Source organism: Strix aluco, chromosome 2, assembly GCF_031877795.1.
Source record: "Strix aluco isolate bStrAlu1 chromosome 2, bStrAlu1.hap1, whole genome shotgun sequence".
NCBI classification, from domain to species: domain Eukaryota; kingdom Metazoa; phylum Chordata; class Aves; order Strigiformes; family Strigidae; genus Strix; species Strix aluco.
In genome coordinates, this window is record NC_133932.1 from 63,952,223 (window position 1) to 63,971,749 (window position 19,527).

At 38.0% G+C, this 19,527-nt stretch overlaps 1 protein-coding gene across 1 annotated transcript in view; it reads right to left on the minus strand.

Annotated features, from left to right (window-relative positions):
• GABRG3 (gamma-aminobutyric acid type A receptor subunit gamma3) overlaps positions 1-19,527 on the minus strand; it is a 335,936-nt gene that overhangs the window by 142,671 nt on the left and 173,738 nt on the right. The window contains exons 4-5 of the mRNA XM_074816909.1: positions 12,380-12,600; positions 9,967-10,049 (exon numbers count right to left, since the gene is read on the minus strand). Coding sequence (XP_074673010.1) covers positions 9,967-10,049; positions 12,380-12,600 — 304 coding nt within the window. The remainder of the gene's footprint in view (positions 1-9,966; positions 10,050-12,379; positions 12,601-19,527) is intronic.

The window sequence follows — 19,527 nt, forward strand, 5'->3', positions numbered from 1 at the left end:
CCACAGAGTTATGTATATTCAGGTTCCTCAGGTGGTCATGAATCTGATCTTCTCTTATAGTGCAAGGGACTTTGTTGCCCCTGTCCCTGCCTTGTGGTCTATCCACTCAAGAAGTGTGGGAAGAGAGGTTGCTAGTGAAGACTGAGGCAAAAAGGCTTCTCATCCATTGCTACCAGTTTGCCAGTCTCGCTCATCAGGGGGGCTATGCTTGCTTTGATCTTCCTTTTCTGGCTGACATACCTGTAGAAGCCCTTATTATTATTCTTTGCATCCCTTGCCAAGTTCAGCACCATCCACGTCTCGGCCTTCCTGGCTCCATCCCTACACAACCAGGCAGCATCCCTATATACTTCCTAGGATACCTGTCCCTGCTTCCACTGCCTGTGCAATTCCTTCTTGCCCTTTAGTTTGACCAGCAGGCCTTGACTCAGCCATGCTCATCTCTTGCCTTGCTTGCCCAATTTCTTACACCTGGGGATTGAGAGCTTTTGTACTCTATGGAAAGCGTCCTTAAAGATCTGCCAGTTCTGTTATGCTCCCTTGTCCCTGAGGGCAGTTTCCCATTGGATCCTATTGACTAATTCCTTGAACAGCTAGAAGTTTGCTTTCCTAAAATTCAAGGTCCTGACTTTACACTTCACCTGACCCATAGCTCTCAGGACTGCGAACTCCACCAGTGCGTGATCACTGCAGCCCAGGCTGCCTCCAATTTTGACATCACCAATTAGCTCACTTGCGTTGGCAACCATCAGGTCCAGTATTGTATCCCCTCTGGTAGGGCTCTCTATTAACTGCCTTAAGAAGTTATCCTCAATGCACTCCAGGAGTCTCCTGGATTGCCTACATCTTGTCATGCTACTTTTCCAGTAGATGCCAAGGTGTTTACAGCCCCCCAGCAGGATGAGAGCCTGCAAGTGCGATGCCTCCTGTAGTTGGAGTAAGAAGGCTTCGTCAGTAGGGTCCCCTTGATTGGGTGGCCTATAGTAGACACCAACCACAAGGTTCTCTTTGTTACATTGCTCTCTAATTCTTACCCATAAGGTTTCAACCTGCTTGTGGCTATTCTTCAGACAGCTCTTCACACTCTATCCATTTCTTTATGTAGAGAGCAACCCCTCTGTCCCTCCTTCCTCACCTGTTCTTCTGAACAGCCTGTAACCATCGATAGCAGCACTTCAGTCATCTATGGCTACATTGTCCTATGATGCAATTGTTACAGCGTGCCAAAACCAGTCATTCTTTCTTGTGTTAAAAAATACAATGCAAAGAGTGTGACTGTCTCCTGATGCTCTGTATATCACAAATATGAGCTCTATATGTCAGCAGTTACAAATGCAGGGCTGCCAGGAGTTTACAAGTTATGGACCAGCCTCTCCATAAAGATCAGATTCATTTGCAAACCAGCTATCACATAAGTAAATAAGCAATTAACAATAATACAAATATGTAGTATAGAATGGGTGTTATATTACATTTGAGGGAGAAAGCTATTTTCCTCCTGCCTGTGGTGCATTTATGTCACACTGAGAAATGTTTGTTAACAAAAAAAAGAAAGCTCACATTGGCACGTTGGATAACATGCTTAAAGGGGTTTTGGCTTCGAGTAAACACTAGTATCATGAGATCTGTGATGAAATCATGGGAACTAACAATGATTGTCACATGGCAGAGGCTCCAGGGCCTTTTGCTGATAGATTCAGCTGTCAGACATGCAACCAGCCACCTGCCTTGTTTCAGCATTTTCTCTCATTTTCTCCTGACACCATAAGCATAACTTAGTCAGCTGCATATATTCTTGCCAAACAAAAATGGCTCGCAGGCAGATTTTGTCTTTTCTAAAATTGGTTCTGGTAGCATTTTTTTTTTTTTTTAATCTTACTAATAGAAAATTTAGAAAAAAACAAGACTGGTTGCTTTGAGAAGCTAGACTGCACTTTGGATTTTGGGGACATCCAGTCTTCTCATTTAAACATAAGTCAGAGCTGAGGGGCTCCTATCCCTGAAATAGCAATCATTTATCTTAATCTTCAGATCCTGGAATAAGAGTATTTTTTTGGCTCCGCAGCAGACTGCAGAGAGAATTTGTGCTATGACACAGGCTCCCCTCTTCCTCAGGCAACCACGCAGGGTGAATGGAGACACCAAGGATCTTTGGAAGACCACTGCAAAACTGGGGTAGATGCCCAGTTCCTGGAATAGCCTACCATCAATCCAGAGAGTCTCAGGAAGAGTTTGTTGGACCCAAGATATCATGAGTTAAGCATTTTAGGCTTCTCTAATTAGCATTTGCTGTAATTTTACTCTAGGGTCTCATTTTTGTTGGAAGTAACAGCAGCTGCTGCCTCTCCAGAGGAACTTTCAATCTCATGGAGAAAAATCTCAAGAGTCGCTATAAAAGGAGAGAGACATGTAGTCTGCTACTAGGCCAAAACCTTAGCTCTTTGTGAAGAACAGAAGAGCAAGGGATAATACATGAATTAACCACTGCCATCAACTCTCCCTGGTCATCAGTGAGGGAATGGACAACCTTAATGTCAGGGAAGTTTCACTGCTTTTTCTATGAAACAGAGGTCATTTGTGTATTGGTGGCTGTCAGATCTAATGTCAGATTGTTTTAAGTCTATTACTCTTATTTTACAACATATTATATAAATCTGGAACCAGCACTGAACCATATAGCTGTAAATGTTTAGAAAGGTGTCTCTGATTGTGGTGGTTTGACCTTGGCTAAATGCCAGGTACCCATCAAGTCGCTCTATCACTTCCCCCCCTTCCCCTTTTTTTCTCAACAGGGCAAAGAGGGGAAAAAAATAAGATAGGAAAAAAAACCCGACCCTTGTGAGTAAAACAAAAGCAGTTTTAATATAAGCAAAGTGAAGCAAAGGTCCACACGTGGAAGCAAAAAAAAAAGTAAACAGATTTATTTTTTACTTCCCATTAACAGGCAATGTCGGGCCTTCTCAGGAAGCAGGGCTCTGATACGCGTAGCGGTTGCCTCGGAGGACCAAGGGTGACCCCACCCCCTTCCTCCTTTCTCCCATCTTTATACTGAGCAGACGTCATATGGTATGGAATATCCCTTTGGTCAGTTCGGGTCAGCTGTCCTGGTTGTGTCCCCTCCCAAGATCTTGCCCACCCCGTCCCACTGTAGGGGGGAAATGTCGGAAAGAGCCTTGGTGCTGTGTAAGCACTACTCAGCAGTAGCCACAACACCAGTGTGCTATCAACACCCTGCCAGCTCCCAACATAAAACACAGCACCATGAGGGCTGCTATAGGGGAAAACCAATTCCGGCTCAGCCAGACCCAGTACACTGATATACCTAGAGCAATGAGACAGAGACTTACAGAAAGAGTAGTGCCACACTAATACTTACAGCATGCACTAGTTTGGCATAAATCTACCATAAATTAGATTTAGAAGTGTAACTTTACAGTGAATGTACTTATACCATGGATGAATTTGACCAATTTCATAGATGTATAGTACATTCTATTGGAGCAATTAGATAAAAATTAGCAGAACTTCCAATGCAAATTGACTTGTAAAATTTTTATGATTCTTGGTTTGGCTATACAATAGAGAGTCATAGAAATCTAAAAGATACTTAATGCAGTGTGTTTTACATATTGAGAAATGTATTCAGTCACACATGGAAATGTAGTAGTGAAATAGCCAGTAGTGAGTAGTCAAGGAATTGGATAAATATTTGACTGTCGAAGGAACAATACATTATTTCTTAGATAAAAAAGAAACACCTGCAAGGAATTTTAGGGAAACCTAAGGAGAGCTAACAACTGAGCAGTGCAGTAGCAGATTACACTCAGAATGATTATTGGAATGAAGAAATTAAATTAATCACCTAAGATTATAACATATTTCAAATTCTCTATATCCAGGTGTCATTGTGGGTACCTCAGGAAAAAAATGCTTAGAAGCATTAATGCTTACAGGTTAACAAAAACAAAGAAGATCCCTACAGAATCATACACTCCTCATAAACCTTTGGAATGGTCAATGTGTCTTTGAATACTGCCTTGCACAACAACCAAGGTATTTGAAAAAATGTGTAATGAAAACAGTAAAGTCTAAAAGAGGCCAACAGAAATAAGAAGATACGGAAATGTCTGTGTATGAGAGTGATCAGCAGATGAATAGGAGGAGAGATTTTTCACAGATATGTTGCACATATTGTATTAATGAATTGTCATATATGACACAAGTCATATGTTAAATACAGGGTTTGGGAGGAAACTTTCAAAGGCCAAATTTTCCATAAATATATTTCTTTCTTCCTCTCTATAAGACTTCTCTGTTTTGACTATTCTCTGAAAAAGACAGCCTTCTGAAGGGAAGGATGAATGCCTTCCGATACCTTAATTTCTACCTTCCTAAAAGAGGAAAAAACTATAATAGCTAAAATACACTTGTCACAAAGCCAGAATCAAGAATTCCATTGATGCCCCATCATCTGGTTCAGCCCATTACAGAGAACACAGATGGGAAGTTCAGATGTGGATTAAAACTCTTTTTGCACATTGCAATGCCTTCCCAGCATCTTTAATGGAACTCTTCTTGAGATATGAACATTAAGCTGTGTTCCTTCTGGCCTGTTCTTCATCAGGAGTAAACTTTTGTCCTCAGACTTTATTAATGATTCTGCTGATGATACATGCGATGAAACAAAGCACAGCTCATTCCACAAAACCAGCATTTACTTTTCTAGGCTAAGAAAAACATACTAAAATTGGCGATGACAGCTAGTTCTGTTAGAAAATTAATGATATGGGGCTCAGAGTACTGATTGCTTATCCATAAGAGGTTTCATGATCAAGGGGTAACATTTGATTGAACTGAGTTTATATTTAGAAAGACAGGATCTGTTTCTTTCAAGCACTATGTTAGATTTCGATTAATTTCTTCTAAATGCATTTCACATTTCCCTACTTTTTTTTCTGCAATACTTTGCATGCTTTTGTATATTACTTAAAAAAAAAAAAAAAAAAAAGAAGCCCTTGAACTTCTATAAGGCTAAAAGTACATGTTTTAAGACCTGACTGAGCAAACTGGACCACCAATAGACAGAAATTTTACTTTCCCCTATTTTCAACTGAATTGAAAAAATCTTGAATAGTTCATGAACCTTTGTGCGTATATTTTAGTGTTTGCAGTAGGAATGGCATTCCAGGCATGCCCACCTTTTCCTGCCTTGCAGCAATCCTCCAATAATGGGCAACTCAGGACACTGTAGACCTTCTCACTAGGGAAAATATAAGTAACTGGCTACAAAAAATGATCATTTCTATTGCCTAAATCTGAGATGCTTTTCAAAATGAACAACAGCATCTGCAGTTTGATGAGAACAGCAACAAGGAAAATAAAGCAATAAAACTCCACTAATCAATTCAGTCATCATTTTTATTCTGGCATCTTACACTGCCACTCAACATTACTGCATCTGGTAAAGCCTGAAGCATGGCCTTACAGATTGTTTCAGACCTCAGATATGCAACTAGCACAGATTCCCACCATAAAGCTCCTTGTACATAATTAAAAAGTTACTTGACCAGATGCTCTAAACAAGGTATAATGGGTTTATCAGCTTCATTTTGGTATGGCTGCCATACGCTGTCGCCTGAATGAGTGCCATGAATTGAAGTTGATCTTGAGCGTATGGATGGGTAAGGAGGTGAAGGTTTGTGCTAGGCTGAAAAAATGAACACCTCAAACAATTAACTGTTGCGCAGGTGTGGGTGCAAACATGCTCATATTATTGTGCAGTGTGTCTCTTCATCCCAAATTAAGAATATCCAGAACATTCAACAGTCCCACCGGTGGCTGAAAAAGGAAAATCAAAACCATGTAGGCCAGCTGGAAACCAGTTACATAATGACTTTACTGGGAAAGGGTTCCTTCAAGTACCTTAGCCATATAGCCACTTTTGCCTACTATTTAATCTCAATGCTCTTACTCCCTCAGAATAAAATAAAAAAAAAATAGTGGCCATTAGTACAGAGTGGTCTCATTATGCTTAATACCTCCCAATGCATTTTTCTTCCAATGATTTGTCCAAACACTTTTGAATCCTTATAAAATTTTAGCACCCACAGTATCCTATGGTAAGAGTTCCACAATTAATTGTGCTTAACTTCTCAATTCCAGCCTGCATTTTGCTGCCTGTGTTTTATTTGTTTATTCTTGTGCTGACATCGTCCTCAGACAGAACACCTCCTCTTCCTTACTGATGTTTATACGAATCCTAACTACCTCAATAAACTAAATTTTATGGCTGAATCCTGAAATTATTTCCACAATGCTCAAATCAGTGCTGAAGAGAGATAACCAAGACAGTTTAATATTCTACGTGAGTAACAAAAGTAGCACAGCAGCCTACCTTGGCTCAGGAGGATAAATTAACCTAAATGAATGTCCTGGTTTTGGTTGGGATAGAGTTAACTTTTCTTGAGCTGCGAGAGGGCACAGCTGGAGTTCTGGGCCCAGGTTGGCCATTGGAGTATTCCATATCATGTGACGTTATGCTCAATATATAAGGAGGTGGGTTCTCTCTCACTTCCAGGTTTGCTATGGCAGGATCTTCGTTCTTTCGGGATCGCTGGCTGGAAGCGGGCAGGGTATCAGTCAGTGGGTGGTGAGCAGTCGCACTGTGCATTACCTGTTTGTACTTTCTATATTGTTATTGTTTTGTTTTATTACCATCACTAAACTGTTTTTTGTCTCAACCTATGAGTCTCCTTTTGTTCCTACAGTTCTCTCCCTCATTTCCCCAGGCCGGGGGGGGGGGAGGGTAAGCAACCGGCTGCGTAGTGTTTGGCTGCCAGCCGAGTTCAAACCACAACAATGAAGAACCACACTGGCAGAATATTTTTATGCAGTAGTGTGTAGTACTTTAAAACCATATGAAGAAAATTTGATCATATAGAGCAAAATCTATCAAAGATTGTGACACTGGGATCAAGTCACAACATTGATTCCTTCTTCACATTCACAGGGAAACACGCATTCATACCATGCATTGGCATTGATGCCAATGTTGTAGCATCTCTGTAATAAGGAATCCTGCTTGCCACCTGTGATTGATCAAACCTACCTGGTATATAGCATGGGAAAGAGCTGTTGGATTGCACAGCAGACCTGCATTATGTCACTGGGCTCAACTTTTCACATAAAGAGTGTGCTAACTGCATATCTACATAAGGATGGCAACAACAGACACACACCTACCATGTGCCCTAATATGCCAGATGATTCATCTCATCATGTCACCTAAAGCACATACAAAACTTGCACAGAGCGTAAAGAGCTTTCAAATTATTTCAATACTTTCTAATTACTATAAAAGACTAGAGAGCTCCAGGAACAATTTTTGAACAAGATTTTCCACAGGAAGGGGTAGGTAGGTTTTAGTAACCACTGTTAGCACACTGAGATGGTCTCTTGTTTATAAGCCGCTGTTTTCTCCTTATTCACCCTGGCAACAAGATCATTATTCCCACTGAAGGAATATCAACTGTCCCGAGAGCAACAACTGGGTTAGGGTGAGAATTAGTTGACACTAGAGGAAAATACTCTAGAATTTATTTGAGACTAGTTTCACATTTGTGAAATATCAAGGTAAATTTATATAAAAAGTAAGAATTTTCAAATATTAACCTTGTTCATGTGTGTGTCAAGATGCAGGTAGTATTCTCTGAAACTTGTGCTTTTTTGTGCTTGCCTACAGTGGAAACTGAGAAGATTTGTCTGTGTGACGGGGAACAAATGAAAGGGATGCATAGGGAAGCGGAGCTGTGTTGTGAAATCTACAACCATTTTTATTTCATTCAAAGACATATATCTTGGAATATGTAATCAACTTGTCCCCTCAGAAAGTTGTCATAGCAGGCAGTAATAAATCATTCAGACATTCACTCAGTCATTCACTTCAGAAGTCCCACTGAGTGTCTTGTATCTTGAGACTGCTATGAATGTATGCAACACTGAAAATACAACTGAGTTATGAAACAAACAAATCACACAGGAGATGTCCTACTATTATGATAATAATAGTGCTAAAAGGGTTCAAGGAAAAGAACACAATTCAGTATGAACCTGAAGAAATAAACCATTGCTATCAACGTAACCAAAAAGGTTGACAAAACTATAAAACATTATTTTAATATTCCTCCATGGGTTTTTCCATCTGGCAAGAAACTACAAAGAACGCACATAGAAACTGTAACACATTCAGCTTCTGCTTCATCCTATGTATTCTCCATCACCATAGATGGTAGTACATGTATGATGGTAATACATGTATGTTTTCAAGGGCAGAACAGCTCTGAACTAATAGATCTAAATTAGGAGGAACCTCTGCAAATCAGAATGTATTTGAAACTGTCCCACAGAGTGGAGCCTTCTGAGGTTCCCACTGATATCCTCTCTCTTTAAATAAAAAACACAGATCGTAACTTACTTGCATTCAGCAACTGTCTAGCTATTAAGGAATGCAAGGTTTGAAGAGACTTCCCTGTTTAATAGAGTTCACCTTCTTTGGCTATTGCTAGCACAGGACCTATCAAATTTATGTGGTAGGTTGAATTAGTATCTCTGGACTGGAGTTTAATTTTTAAGATCATACACTCCTTTTCCAGTACCTCTACAAATCAACAACAGATTGCCACAAGGTAAGAGTAGCTTTATGCAGTAACTAAAGATAGCTGAGGTGCATATAGTTCAGTGACAAGTGTTCATGAGCAGGAAAGCTCATTCAGAAGCTATCTGCCTCTTGTTCAGTTGAGTGTGCATATATTCCACACACCTGAATTAAACCCATCATTGTGTATTTTTGCCCAGGGTCACTTATATACATAGATCGTAAAAAATGGCAATGTAGTGATAATGTTTTGGGGAAAGGGAGATGTTTACACTGGCAGATTTTTAAAAAAAATAATTCCTAGAGAAAAAGAAGAATACACCCTGGATCAGCTGAAATTCAAATGTTTTCTGATTGAGGATCAATGTTTGTACACTGTCCATAAATGGAAATCAATACCCTACTATCACAACAGATTATCTATTATGAAGACATTAAATAGTGTTATTCTTCTATCACTTTTTTATGATGGATAAAATGCTATTTTCTAAATAAACATAGCAATACACTTCCCATTCACTTTTGGAGAACACAGATCCTGAGTCTTGGAGTTTATCAAAAGAAAAATCTTTAGTGGAGACCCTTCTAAAAATGTTTGTAAAACATTTGCATTGTGTGACTTTGGATTACAAAACTGTGCAGGTGTACCCATGAGCAGACAGCATTCAAGCTTTTTCAAGTGAATCAGCATGAAGATAACTTTTCCTCACAGTAATATTGGACCTCAAGATTAACTCGCCTGACTTTTTCATTCAGTTCAACAATGTATTTGTTTTGGCAGTTAGGTAGGTTTTAAAGATACCAACTACACTACATACAGTACAACATTGTGACTACTGGACAAGCTGAGGAATAAAAGGAAGATGAGATTTACAGTGGTTACACCATTTAATTTTATTATGGAACAGAGAGGCATTACCACGCTACTTGCTATAAACCCAGATGTTCAGAGATTGCTGGGCATATCCCCAAGCTCTGCACCTCCACCAGAAAACTGCAATTTCTGTTCTCATTTGCATGTCACATGATTATACAGATTAACAGTGCACAGACTGGTATGAATATCTGCTCCTGCTGAAAGTGTGACTATTAAATAAAAAGGCTGGTTCTGGCAAAAATAACAGAGTAAATCTACAGAAGTCCATCGACCAGGAGTGCTAGAGAGGAAGATAAAAATTCCCTCAATATTTAAGCAAACCTAAACTTCCTATACCTGTTGTGAAATAGTTGAGCAACCTGACAGAAATCAGAATTAAACTTGTGCCTCTGCATATTAGTCATATACAACAATAAGGCATCAAAGCAGTACTTACAGCTAGAGAATATCAGAGGACATGAGTGTTCATCCATTGGGAAATTGTGCAGCTGCAGCTGGCACTCAGCATTGATGGTAAGCCTATGGAGAAACCAAGCATCTATTACTATGCATCAGCACAATGAACAGCCAGAGGAGGAGGCAGGGTAACCTTAGATATCATGCAAGAGTGCTTTCACATCCATAAGTAAGGCCCAAAAGGAAAGGACTATATTTGCAGATTGTTCAGTGGCTTTTTAGGCCTGATCCAAAACAATAATAATTATCTAAAACAACAAATCATTTTAGACACATCATTAAGAGTTTCTTGATCCAAAGAAATCTGTTCATATGTTTTACTCTACGCAATTCATCATTGAAGGACATGGGATGGAAACAACTATTCTTCACAAAAATAACAGGAAACATGGCTGATGTAGTGGTATGTAGTTCCACAAAATTAAAATCTCATAAAGAAACTTACAAGGAACATTGTCTGCATTTACTTATAGTGTGAACTTAACATTCTTTCAATCATTTTGGACTGTGTCTCAAAAACTTAATAAATCTCTGTGTGCCAATCTCAGTTTTACAGATGTAACAAACAGATCAGCAAAAACGTCTTCAGCCCCACTTGAAAGGTTGTTTTACATGATATGCCTAACACAAAGAACACTATGAATGGAGCTGATTTTAAAATTACTATTAAAACCAGATAATCTTCAGTCTGATAGTTTACAAAGTAAATCTATTTACCCAGGTAGATTGCATTAAGTGCTATCTTATTATACAGCCTTTTCAGTCTTTTTCAGGAAACAGACACTACATTAATTGCACACCTGAATCCATGCAGCAAGTGTGGGGCATGAGGTTTTTTTGTTGGCTTCTTTTTTTTTTTTCTTTTGTTTTTTAAACTAATTCAAAATATAACAAACTGGATGGGAGAAGGTTTGTGTCTCAGATTGAGGATGGAACAGAGAAAACCTCTATCTTGGAGAAGGTCACCTGTGAGGAACTTAACAGCATTTTTGCACTGACACTAGAAGACGATTTGCAGTGTTACAGCAGGAGTGTATTCACACCCAAAAGTGGGCTGGGAAGAGGATGGAAAGACATGGAGCATGACTGAACCTCGTATACTTTCTCCTGAATACAGAACACTCATCAACACCTGACAGTAACAGGACATACAGCAGTTGCTGCTTCCATGCCATGCCAATTCTGTGTGCTCACTGAAGTCGGATAAATTGTTTTTGAATTACACAGTGTTATCAGTGATCATTCTAACAGCTCCTCCTACGTAAAAAGGAAGCTGACCTGAGTGGGTGAAAAGGACTCAAACCAACTCTCACAAACTAAAAATGCTCATTCAAACAATCCACTGGGTCAAGCATTACCTCTTTCCTAGTTGTTTTAGACAAATTTTGAAGTCCATTCAACAAACACTTTCTTTAGTGTTAGGTATGTAAGTCTAACTACTATTAGGTAGATGTTTAACTTGCCCTGAAATACTGAAACAGAAAAAAAATAAAACAGCAACCCAACAAAGATGGTATTGGAGTTGACATCCTAATCACTGAAGTCTTTAGCTAAAGGCTACTAAAATAAATGAGAGCTCTTCACAGTGGAGCAAGTCTAAGAAGGGAAGGGCACTAAAAATATCAGTAGCTTTTCCAGCTGTTTAATTCTTTTCTTATTGTTTGCCAAAGATGTTATACCAGATCCAACTGCAATTGCAAGTATGATCAGAATATGCTGTTGCACCAAGAGGGCTGAACACAATCTTTGAAGAAAATGTAGCATGAAAGGAAAGTTTCTGAAACAGTTTGCCATGTGGAATATGGCTTATGGCAAAACTCCCTTCTGAGCAATTCGTCTCTTCCATAAGTAAACATATATTTTGATTTCCACAGGCTTTTTTTATGCAAATATATACAGTATTTCTAACACCATACAATTGATGGTATCACAAAGATTAGAAAACTCTAAAAGCTTTTCTTCCAGCAGTGCACCCTTGTGATGAGATGTGACAGACTATCTTTCAGAATAACTTACCTTAAGAATCAAGTATTGGCATTGACATGAATCTAGAAATACTTTATCCAGCCCTGCATCTAACTCTGATCAGAAAGGTTTCTGACAGGTTTTATGGGACTACATGCTCCTGATTTTATTACAAGAACTAAAAAGCCCAACTTCCACAATTTAGATAGACCTATTTCCAATTCTCAAGGTTTCTTTTTTTAGAAAAACAAGACTTTGTTTTTTAAACTCAGCAGTACATATGCCTGAATATTTCAGTATTTGTCAAGCACGGTGGGATAAGCATAAGGAAGAAAACAGCAGAGGAGAACAAAGATACCGCTGAAAATTACTACTGCTATGCTGGAGGTAGGAGGAGCTTTCAGCACTGCACCTCACCAAGTGCTTACCTGAGAGTGTACAAGATCTTGCCATCATTCCATATGCGAAGGAGCTGGTTGGGGGTGGTGATCCAGTGAGCCTCTGCTGTCTTTGAGTTACGAAATATTGTGTCTGGGATCCAGATCAAGCCAACCATGTTGCTGTTCAGAGTCAGTATTTTCATGGTGCTGTTGAAGCGAAGACGGCTGTCTGTCCACGTCTGGGCAAAAAATATATCAATTTGATATTCCTGCAATAAAAGCACGATATGTAAATTGAAATCAGTTCCACACTTCCCACTACTCTTTGGTGTTTGATAAGGTCTATCTGGGTGTAGAGCAGCAGGATATGTTCAGGCCAATTTGCAGAGACTTCTTTGTCATAGGGTAAACTGATAAAAGAGGTGAAAGATGAACAGGAGTAACACAAGTGAGCTGGAGAATGGTAAATTCCCCTGATTATGAAAATGGCTTCTGGGGAGAGGGTTTGTGTAAATTCAGTAAATTAATTGTTCTGTTTGTTACTAATTGTTCAGCCACTCTTTTTCAGGCCACACTACAAGAAAACTGAAAAGGCATGTTGGTGCTTCCTTACAGGCACTTCATCTACCCAAACGCTAAGACCTGAGTGGTCACTATATTACTGCCCTGAATAGGCTAATAATTTACATGAATCTCACCCTTTCTTTCGCTCCATGTTTACTGCTGTGTTTCTGTATGTAAGCAGTCACAGTATATATATGCTATCATATATATATATATATAACCACAGAAATTAAAATACACATGAACAAACAGACAAAATTATATAGGTGAACATACAAACATGATGATTTATGCATTCAATACCCCATGAAAGAAACTGTGTTAAAACTAGTATTTGAATTGTCAATTCCAGCCACCAGAGACTGAGAAAGGCCACTTCTGATTTGTTTATGTTCCTCTTTATGTTTCCAGACTGCTCTACCTGTGAACCCTGTGGAAACAGTCATCTGACCATGTCATGAAGACCCTCTCCGTATCACAAGGCTGGCCACATCCATGACAGGGATGGCATTTGTTGATGTGATGCAACATGCATGCTCTACAACGCAGGCTAATACCAGGGCTGGGGATAATCCAGAGGAAAACATCTCCTTAGGTTCCCTGGTAGAGGCAGTCTTGGTATATCTTTGCAAAGGAGAATTAAGGCTGTGTGGAAAGTCTGTTATGTCTTTGCCTTTGACCATACTGAACTTGCTTTTATTGTACTTTTGTTTATCTATTCCTAAATTTTAAAAGGGAAGGTGTAAAAATAAATACTATTATGCAAACAGTGTTGTATGTTTTTTTTATTTATAGATAGTTAGAAGAGCTTGTAGTCTGAACTGAGGACAGTGTTTTTGTTAAGAGCCCTCTGGTTCTCCTGTGCTATTACATTTTTGGCAGGCCATCCTTCCAAAATCGATGTTATAACACCAGGGAACCTAATTCACTGACACTGTAATCCTAGTCCAAAACATACTCAGGGCCTCTCATCTAGATGGCAATGATCAATAGGTGCATAAGTGATGCTAGCATGTATCCAAATACTAGGTAATAGATCACCTTAGGAATTAAAGCCTGGCCACCGAAGTATTAAGGACCATTTTTCCTCATAGCCTATCTCACTATCATTTTTCACTGTATTATCAGCTTTATTTTCTCAGGGAAGCTGACAGATTCCAATCTGAAGAGACTTTTCTTTCATCTCGATGAGCACAAAGTTGCATGTCTCCACACACTTAAAGGATGCAACGTAATGTACACAGCATACCCTTATTATTCAAAAAGGACCCCTTTATTCACCAAGTATATGATGGCAGAGAGCTGATCTTCATTCTTTACAATCAGCTCTGTATCATTTTAGTCCTTGAAAGTCCAGTGACAAGAGTTTGGCACGCTCAGCTTCTATAGAGAGGAATATGCCAGACATGTCTATGGGTTTCTCCAAATGCTGAGTGAGTAGAGTTGCTTGTTTTAGCTCACACGTGAGAATAAGTATTTTTAGAATCAGAGCATTTGTATACAGCTGGCTAATGACAGTGCTGTCTTTTTACAGGACAAGTTTTTGCATTATATTCATATTTGAGGTTATTTTATATGAATGCTTTATTTTGACTAAATTTAGGAGCAGACATAATTCCCTTCTAATATATCATACATATCTGATGATATTTAGGTTTTAGGATATTTAGGATTTCTACCCCACCAAAGGAAAGAAAGACCTTGAGCTCCATGATGCAGTGTCCTGAGAAGGTACTGCAGCTAGACCTGAGCAAAGCGTGCCCCAGAAGCAGTACAGATGTATCCTTGTGGTTTCCATCCAGGTAAACTATTCTGGCTGAGAAACAGATTACATTATCTATTAATATGGCAGGGCCATATTAACACCACTGTCCAATTCCCATTTTGCATCTCCTTTATTTATACTGCAACTAGAACATACCAGCAGTAATTATGCAAAATATCTCTGCAATGGCCCACTGTAACTCTATTCACCTTAATAAAAACATTTCAACTCAAATTAAAAGGTTCACAGACCTTCTGAGTTATTTAATTCTTAAAAAAAGGATTTTTTCTTTTTGTAAACTGTATGAAAAGCAAAGCAACATTTTTTTTAAAAGTCAGTTGTTTGAAATTAGTTGCATTGACTTTTTCAATACTTTAGCCCTATTTTTTTTAATTTAATGTCTTTACAATGTTCAGTCAGAATATACAAACTAGAAAACAAAATTTTCCCAGTGCAAATAAATACACATTTCCATTTAATATCTGAATTGCATGTTCATCCTTTTTATTCTCTGCATTAATCCTTTTTAGAAGTGAATGTTAGATCAGTACATCCTTTACATTAATCTTTGGAATTGCTTCAGTCTTCAACCAAGCAGATAATGGGGTATGATATTCATATATTCACTGTACTAGGAAGGGACAAAGGTCACTTTTCAAATTGGCACTCAGTTCTTCACTTTTAATGGCACTAAGGCTGTGTACACTTCAGGAAAATTACTTTTATCTTCACTGACAACAGATACTCAATTCCCAGTGAAGTCAACAGCTTCCTTATACTGCTTTGCACAAAGCTGGTACAGTGATCTCCAACACACAGTATCCAACAAGAAACTGCTAGAAGAAAAATTTCTATGTTGGTCTCATATACAGGTCAATATAATATAATATAAGAAAGGAATGCTTTTCATTTGCTAGCTAATACCTGTCATTTTAAATCCTTATGAAATGTAGTGGTTGCACTTAGAGTTCAGACAGGCCATCAGGTTTCAGCAAAATGATGCCTCAGATGAAGCAACATCCTATAACTCTAATAATATTCTTTACTTTTTGTTCTACCACTGCACCAGAAATGTTGCAATATCCTTCTGATTCTTTCTTTTCCTTTTCATTTTTTGGCAGTAACCATTGACTACTGTTATGAACACAGGGAGAAATAAAAAACAGCAACATTTTCAGTAAGACTTCTTCCCAGCAGCAGAAAGTTGAAACTATGTTCTCCATGAAACAATAACAAGGTCATGTACAGTGAAGTGTTCTGTCACTAAGTTTTCTTGTCTTACAGGCAACGAGTTTGCCATGCTACCAAAACAGTCAAGACATTTCATACTTATACCACATATTCACACTGTACCTGGGTGTGTTTACTGAAGCTACACTCCAGAACAGTCACACTTCTGAAAAGATATTCTCTTTGAGAAGAAGAGTGAGCTAACCCTAAGGGGAAAAATAGTTCTACATGTTAACATGAAGGGAAATTCTAGGGAAATCCTATTTCCTTTAGTACATCACATATTTTTGAAATAATATTAAATTTCTCTGATACAAAATTTGGTTATAAACTTGAAGGCATCGATAGAATAATAATTTATAATAAATTTTAATAGATTTCATTATGTTTGGCTTTAGAAGTAAATTCATAAAGCATGTTACATGTTCATTTCCCCAAACTTAAAAAATTCAGTGAAATGAAATCTGTTTGAGGATTCCGCAATCTGTCCAAATCTGATTATATAAGGAAAATTCTTTTAAGTAAACAATTTTAAGAAATTGAAAGAGCAAGAATGTTAAACTAGAATATGAGAATGTTTCCCAGTCAAAGACTCCTGACATATACAAGTACTCAGCTAACTCTCTAACTACATAACATCAGATCTTTTAAGAAATTTTAAATTAATAATTTTTACTGTTTCTGGAAATACTAATGCTTTTTGGTAAAATTAAATCAGTTTATTTGTATTTTGTTTGATCATATGAAAATATAAAGCCTCCTTTCTGGCAGTTAATGTGTACCTCTGAGTGAAATGTCTTTGGTTCCTTTTTTGTCTCTAATGATGACTAGCTTATGACCAAAGAATTTGTCATCGGTTCTTTTTTTGAAATTTACCCTTAAAATGAATGCATTATCTTATACATCTAATCATGTAAAAAGCCAGTTTGTTCTACTTGCAAGACTTACACTTGCAAGAAACACTCAGTACAATCTGAAAATAAAAAGTTACTTTTTGTCACTGAAAACCTCTCTATTACCTCCAACAAGGTTATCTTTGAAAATGGGATTTTAAAATTGGCGCTTGACAATGCTCACTTAGCTTCCAAAAGTAACTTCTAAAACCAAGAGAACAGATTATGGTCCTTTTACCTGTACAGTATGCAAGTAATTGTTTCATTGAGAACATTTCTTCCCATTCAAATTTTATAACCTCTCCTTCAAACCTGAAACTTTTGCTGAGAAAAATGAGTGAATGAAACGAAGTGACTTATTTTTTTTCTAACTCAAATTATGATTTAATTAGACAGCATTTTTCTGTTCTGTGGTTATGTACAGAGCAATAAGCTAAAGACCAATTTTCTTTCTTATTTTCTATTGATTTGTGGACATGGGGACATAACCCAGAGTTAACAACAGTGTTATCTGCAAATAACTATACATAGTCAGGGTTCCAACTACTTGATTTTAGCATATTTTTTACATTTTCAAATATTTCTAATGTGGTTTCATTAGTGCCTTGAAAATAATCAAGCCAGCAGTGTATTATTTGCCCTTCAACTGTGTAGGAATGATTAATGATTGGAAACACCTTGAAAGTACCACTGTTTAAGGCATCTGTAGACACAGAGAAAAACATGCTTTTCAACCAAGACTTTCATTGTTTTCTCAGTCAAAAGAGGAGCTAACATGTTGTTGGCAATATATGAAGCTTTTCTCCTACCATGATATATCATTTTAGCTGTGGGTTAATCCTGGAAAATACAATTTAATTGTCTGTCACAGTCAGGTGATCTATTTGAATGACTATGGATAATAGTATGGTATGCCTTTGTGGCTTCTGCTGCAGCCTTCTCATTTTCTGCATTTTCACAATTCTTCACAAGAGTAACAACAACAGCAACGTCAAGAGTCTCGTCCTTGGAAAAAAGCAATTCCTTGCATGATACTTTCCAGGTTTTATCAGACAACCCGCACCATCCCCTCAAGACTCCATTTTCCTATACTGTAGGAAGCCTTTGGGCAACTATTGCTGTCTTTTCTGATGAATTCTGAATTATTTCTCTAAGTCTTCCAAAATATTAATCTTTTCATTTTAGAGCCTATATCTTGATTGTTGATGGAGTGAGACTGTCTTTGATTAAAGGTATTACTGGGATTTGTATGAGGCTAGTACTCAACCAATTAAAAATACCTAAATAATTAGAATCCAGTTTAGGTTGTGATCATTCTGTGCCCTCCACACCCCTTGCATATCATACCAACACACCACAAATACTGTTCCCATAAGCTTGAAACCAGTCTAATAAACTGTGTAAGTGATAAAATCTCCTTTAGTTACCAAAAGGCTTGACTGCACTAAAATAAGCAATCCTAATTGTAAGTCAAACTGTTCTGGAAATAGGTATTGAATTTCTCTTTTATATTTCAGTCCAAAACATTCAGTATGAAGTGTGCTTAAAAAAATTAATAATGGTAGAACCCTTTACATGCAAATGGCATCACAGAAATGTTAAGCATTATGGTTTAAGACTGGGACATGGAACAAGAATGTTCAGGGAATCAGGAGAGAAATGGGAGCAAAATTTCTGAAGGGTGGGAGTCTCCATCCTTCTGCACTGAGCCATAGACCATAGGTGAACTGTTCTTTCTTTATGCCCTTACCATGTTTGGATTAAACATACAAAGAGAAGGCTCTGAGATACTGTGTTTTAATAGGAAATGTCCCAAACATTTAAGTGACACCCATGATGTCTGTTTATTTAGTCTGCAATTTGGTGCACCTGAAGAATATTAAGAGAGGGTAATATTTTCAGAGTTTAAAGTTCATTTTCAACAAAAGAATATTTTTTTCCAGCCCAGCTCACTGCTGAAAGGAAAGTTTAATCAAAATCAGCAACTGAATTGCCAAAGATTACCCTGCAAAGGGCTGTCTGATTGATTCAGCCACCCCTTTGGTTAAGTGACAAATGAGTGAAAGAAGGAATTCTCCCTGAAATACAAGATGAGTGGTTCCCTCTTCCTGAACCAGAACATTCACATGCTTGATATCAAAACTTCAAGAGTAATTCTAGGAAGCACAGACCACCTTTATCTTCCCTGATTTGTCGTATCTTACCCTGGATAAGTGGGCTAGAAGGAGGAAAGAACTGTCTGTTGTTCATTGAAACATCTTCTGAACAGGCTTTTGATCATTTGAAGAGGTACAGGCCATGCTTATGGCTACTTTTGATCTTGATGGAAATAAATAACCCTACAGCTATTGATGCATGATATGTGCTGATTGTTCTGCAGATTGCATGGTGTATAGATTATAAAAAGCCATTCCAGGAGATCCCTTGAAGGCTTAAACTGTTACCTTAACATCACTCCTTGACAGATAATATTTGCTTTTGCATCCCATGTGCAACTTGCATTCTGGTGTCAAAAACTGGTAAAAAACCTCTCAGATATCTTGTGGGAAGGAACTGAAAATAGTGGAATGGTCTACCAATTTCCAGTAAAGCCATTTTGAATCCTATACAGTCCCATTTTGTGGAAATAGTGCAGAAAGAAATAAATGAAGTCTGCGGGAGAAAGCCTGGTAAAATGAAGAGTATATTTCATATGTAGTGTATACTCAAAACTCTTGTGTTATCATCAAGACCAACACAAGCCT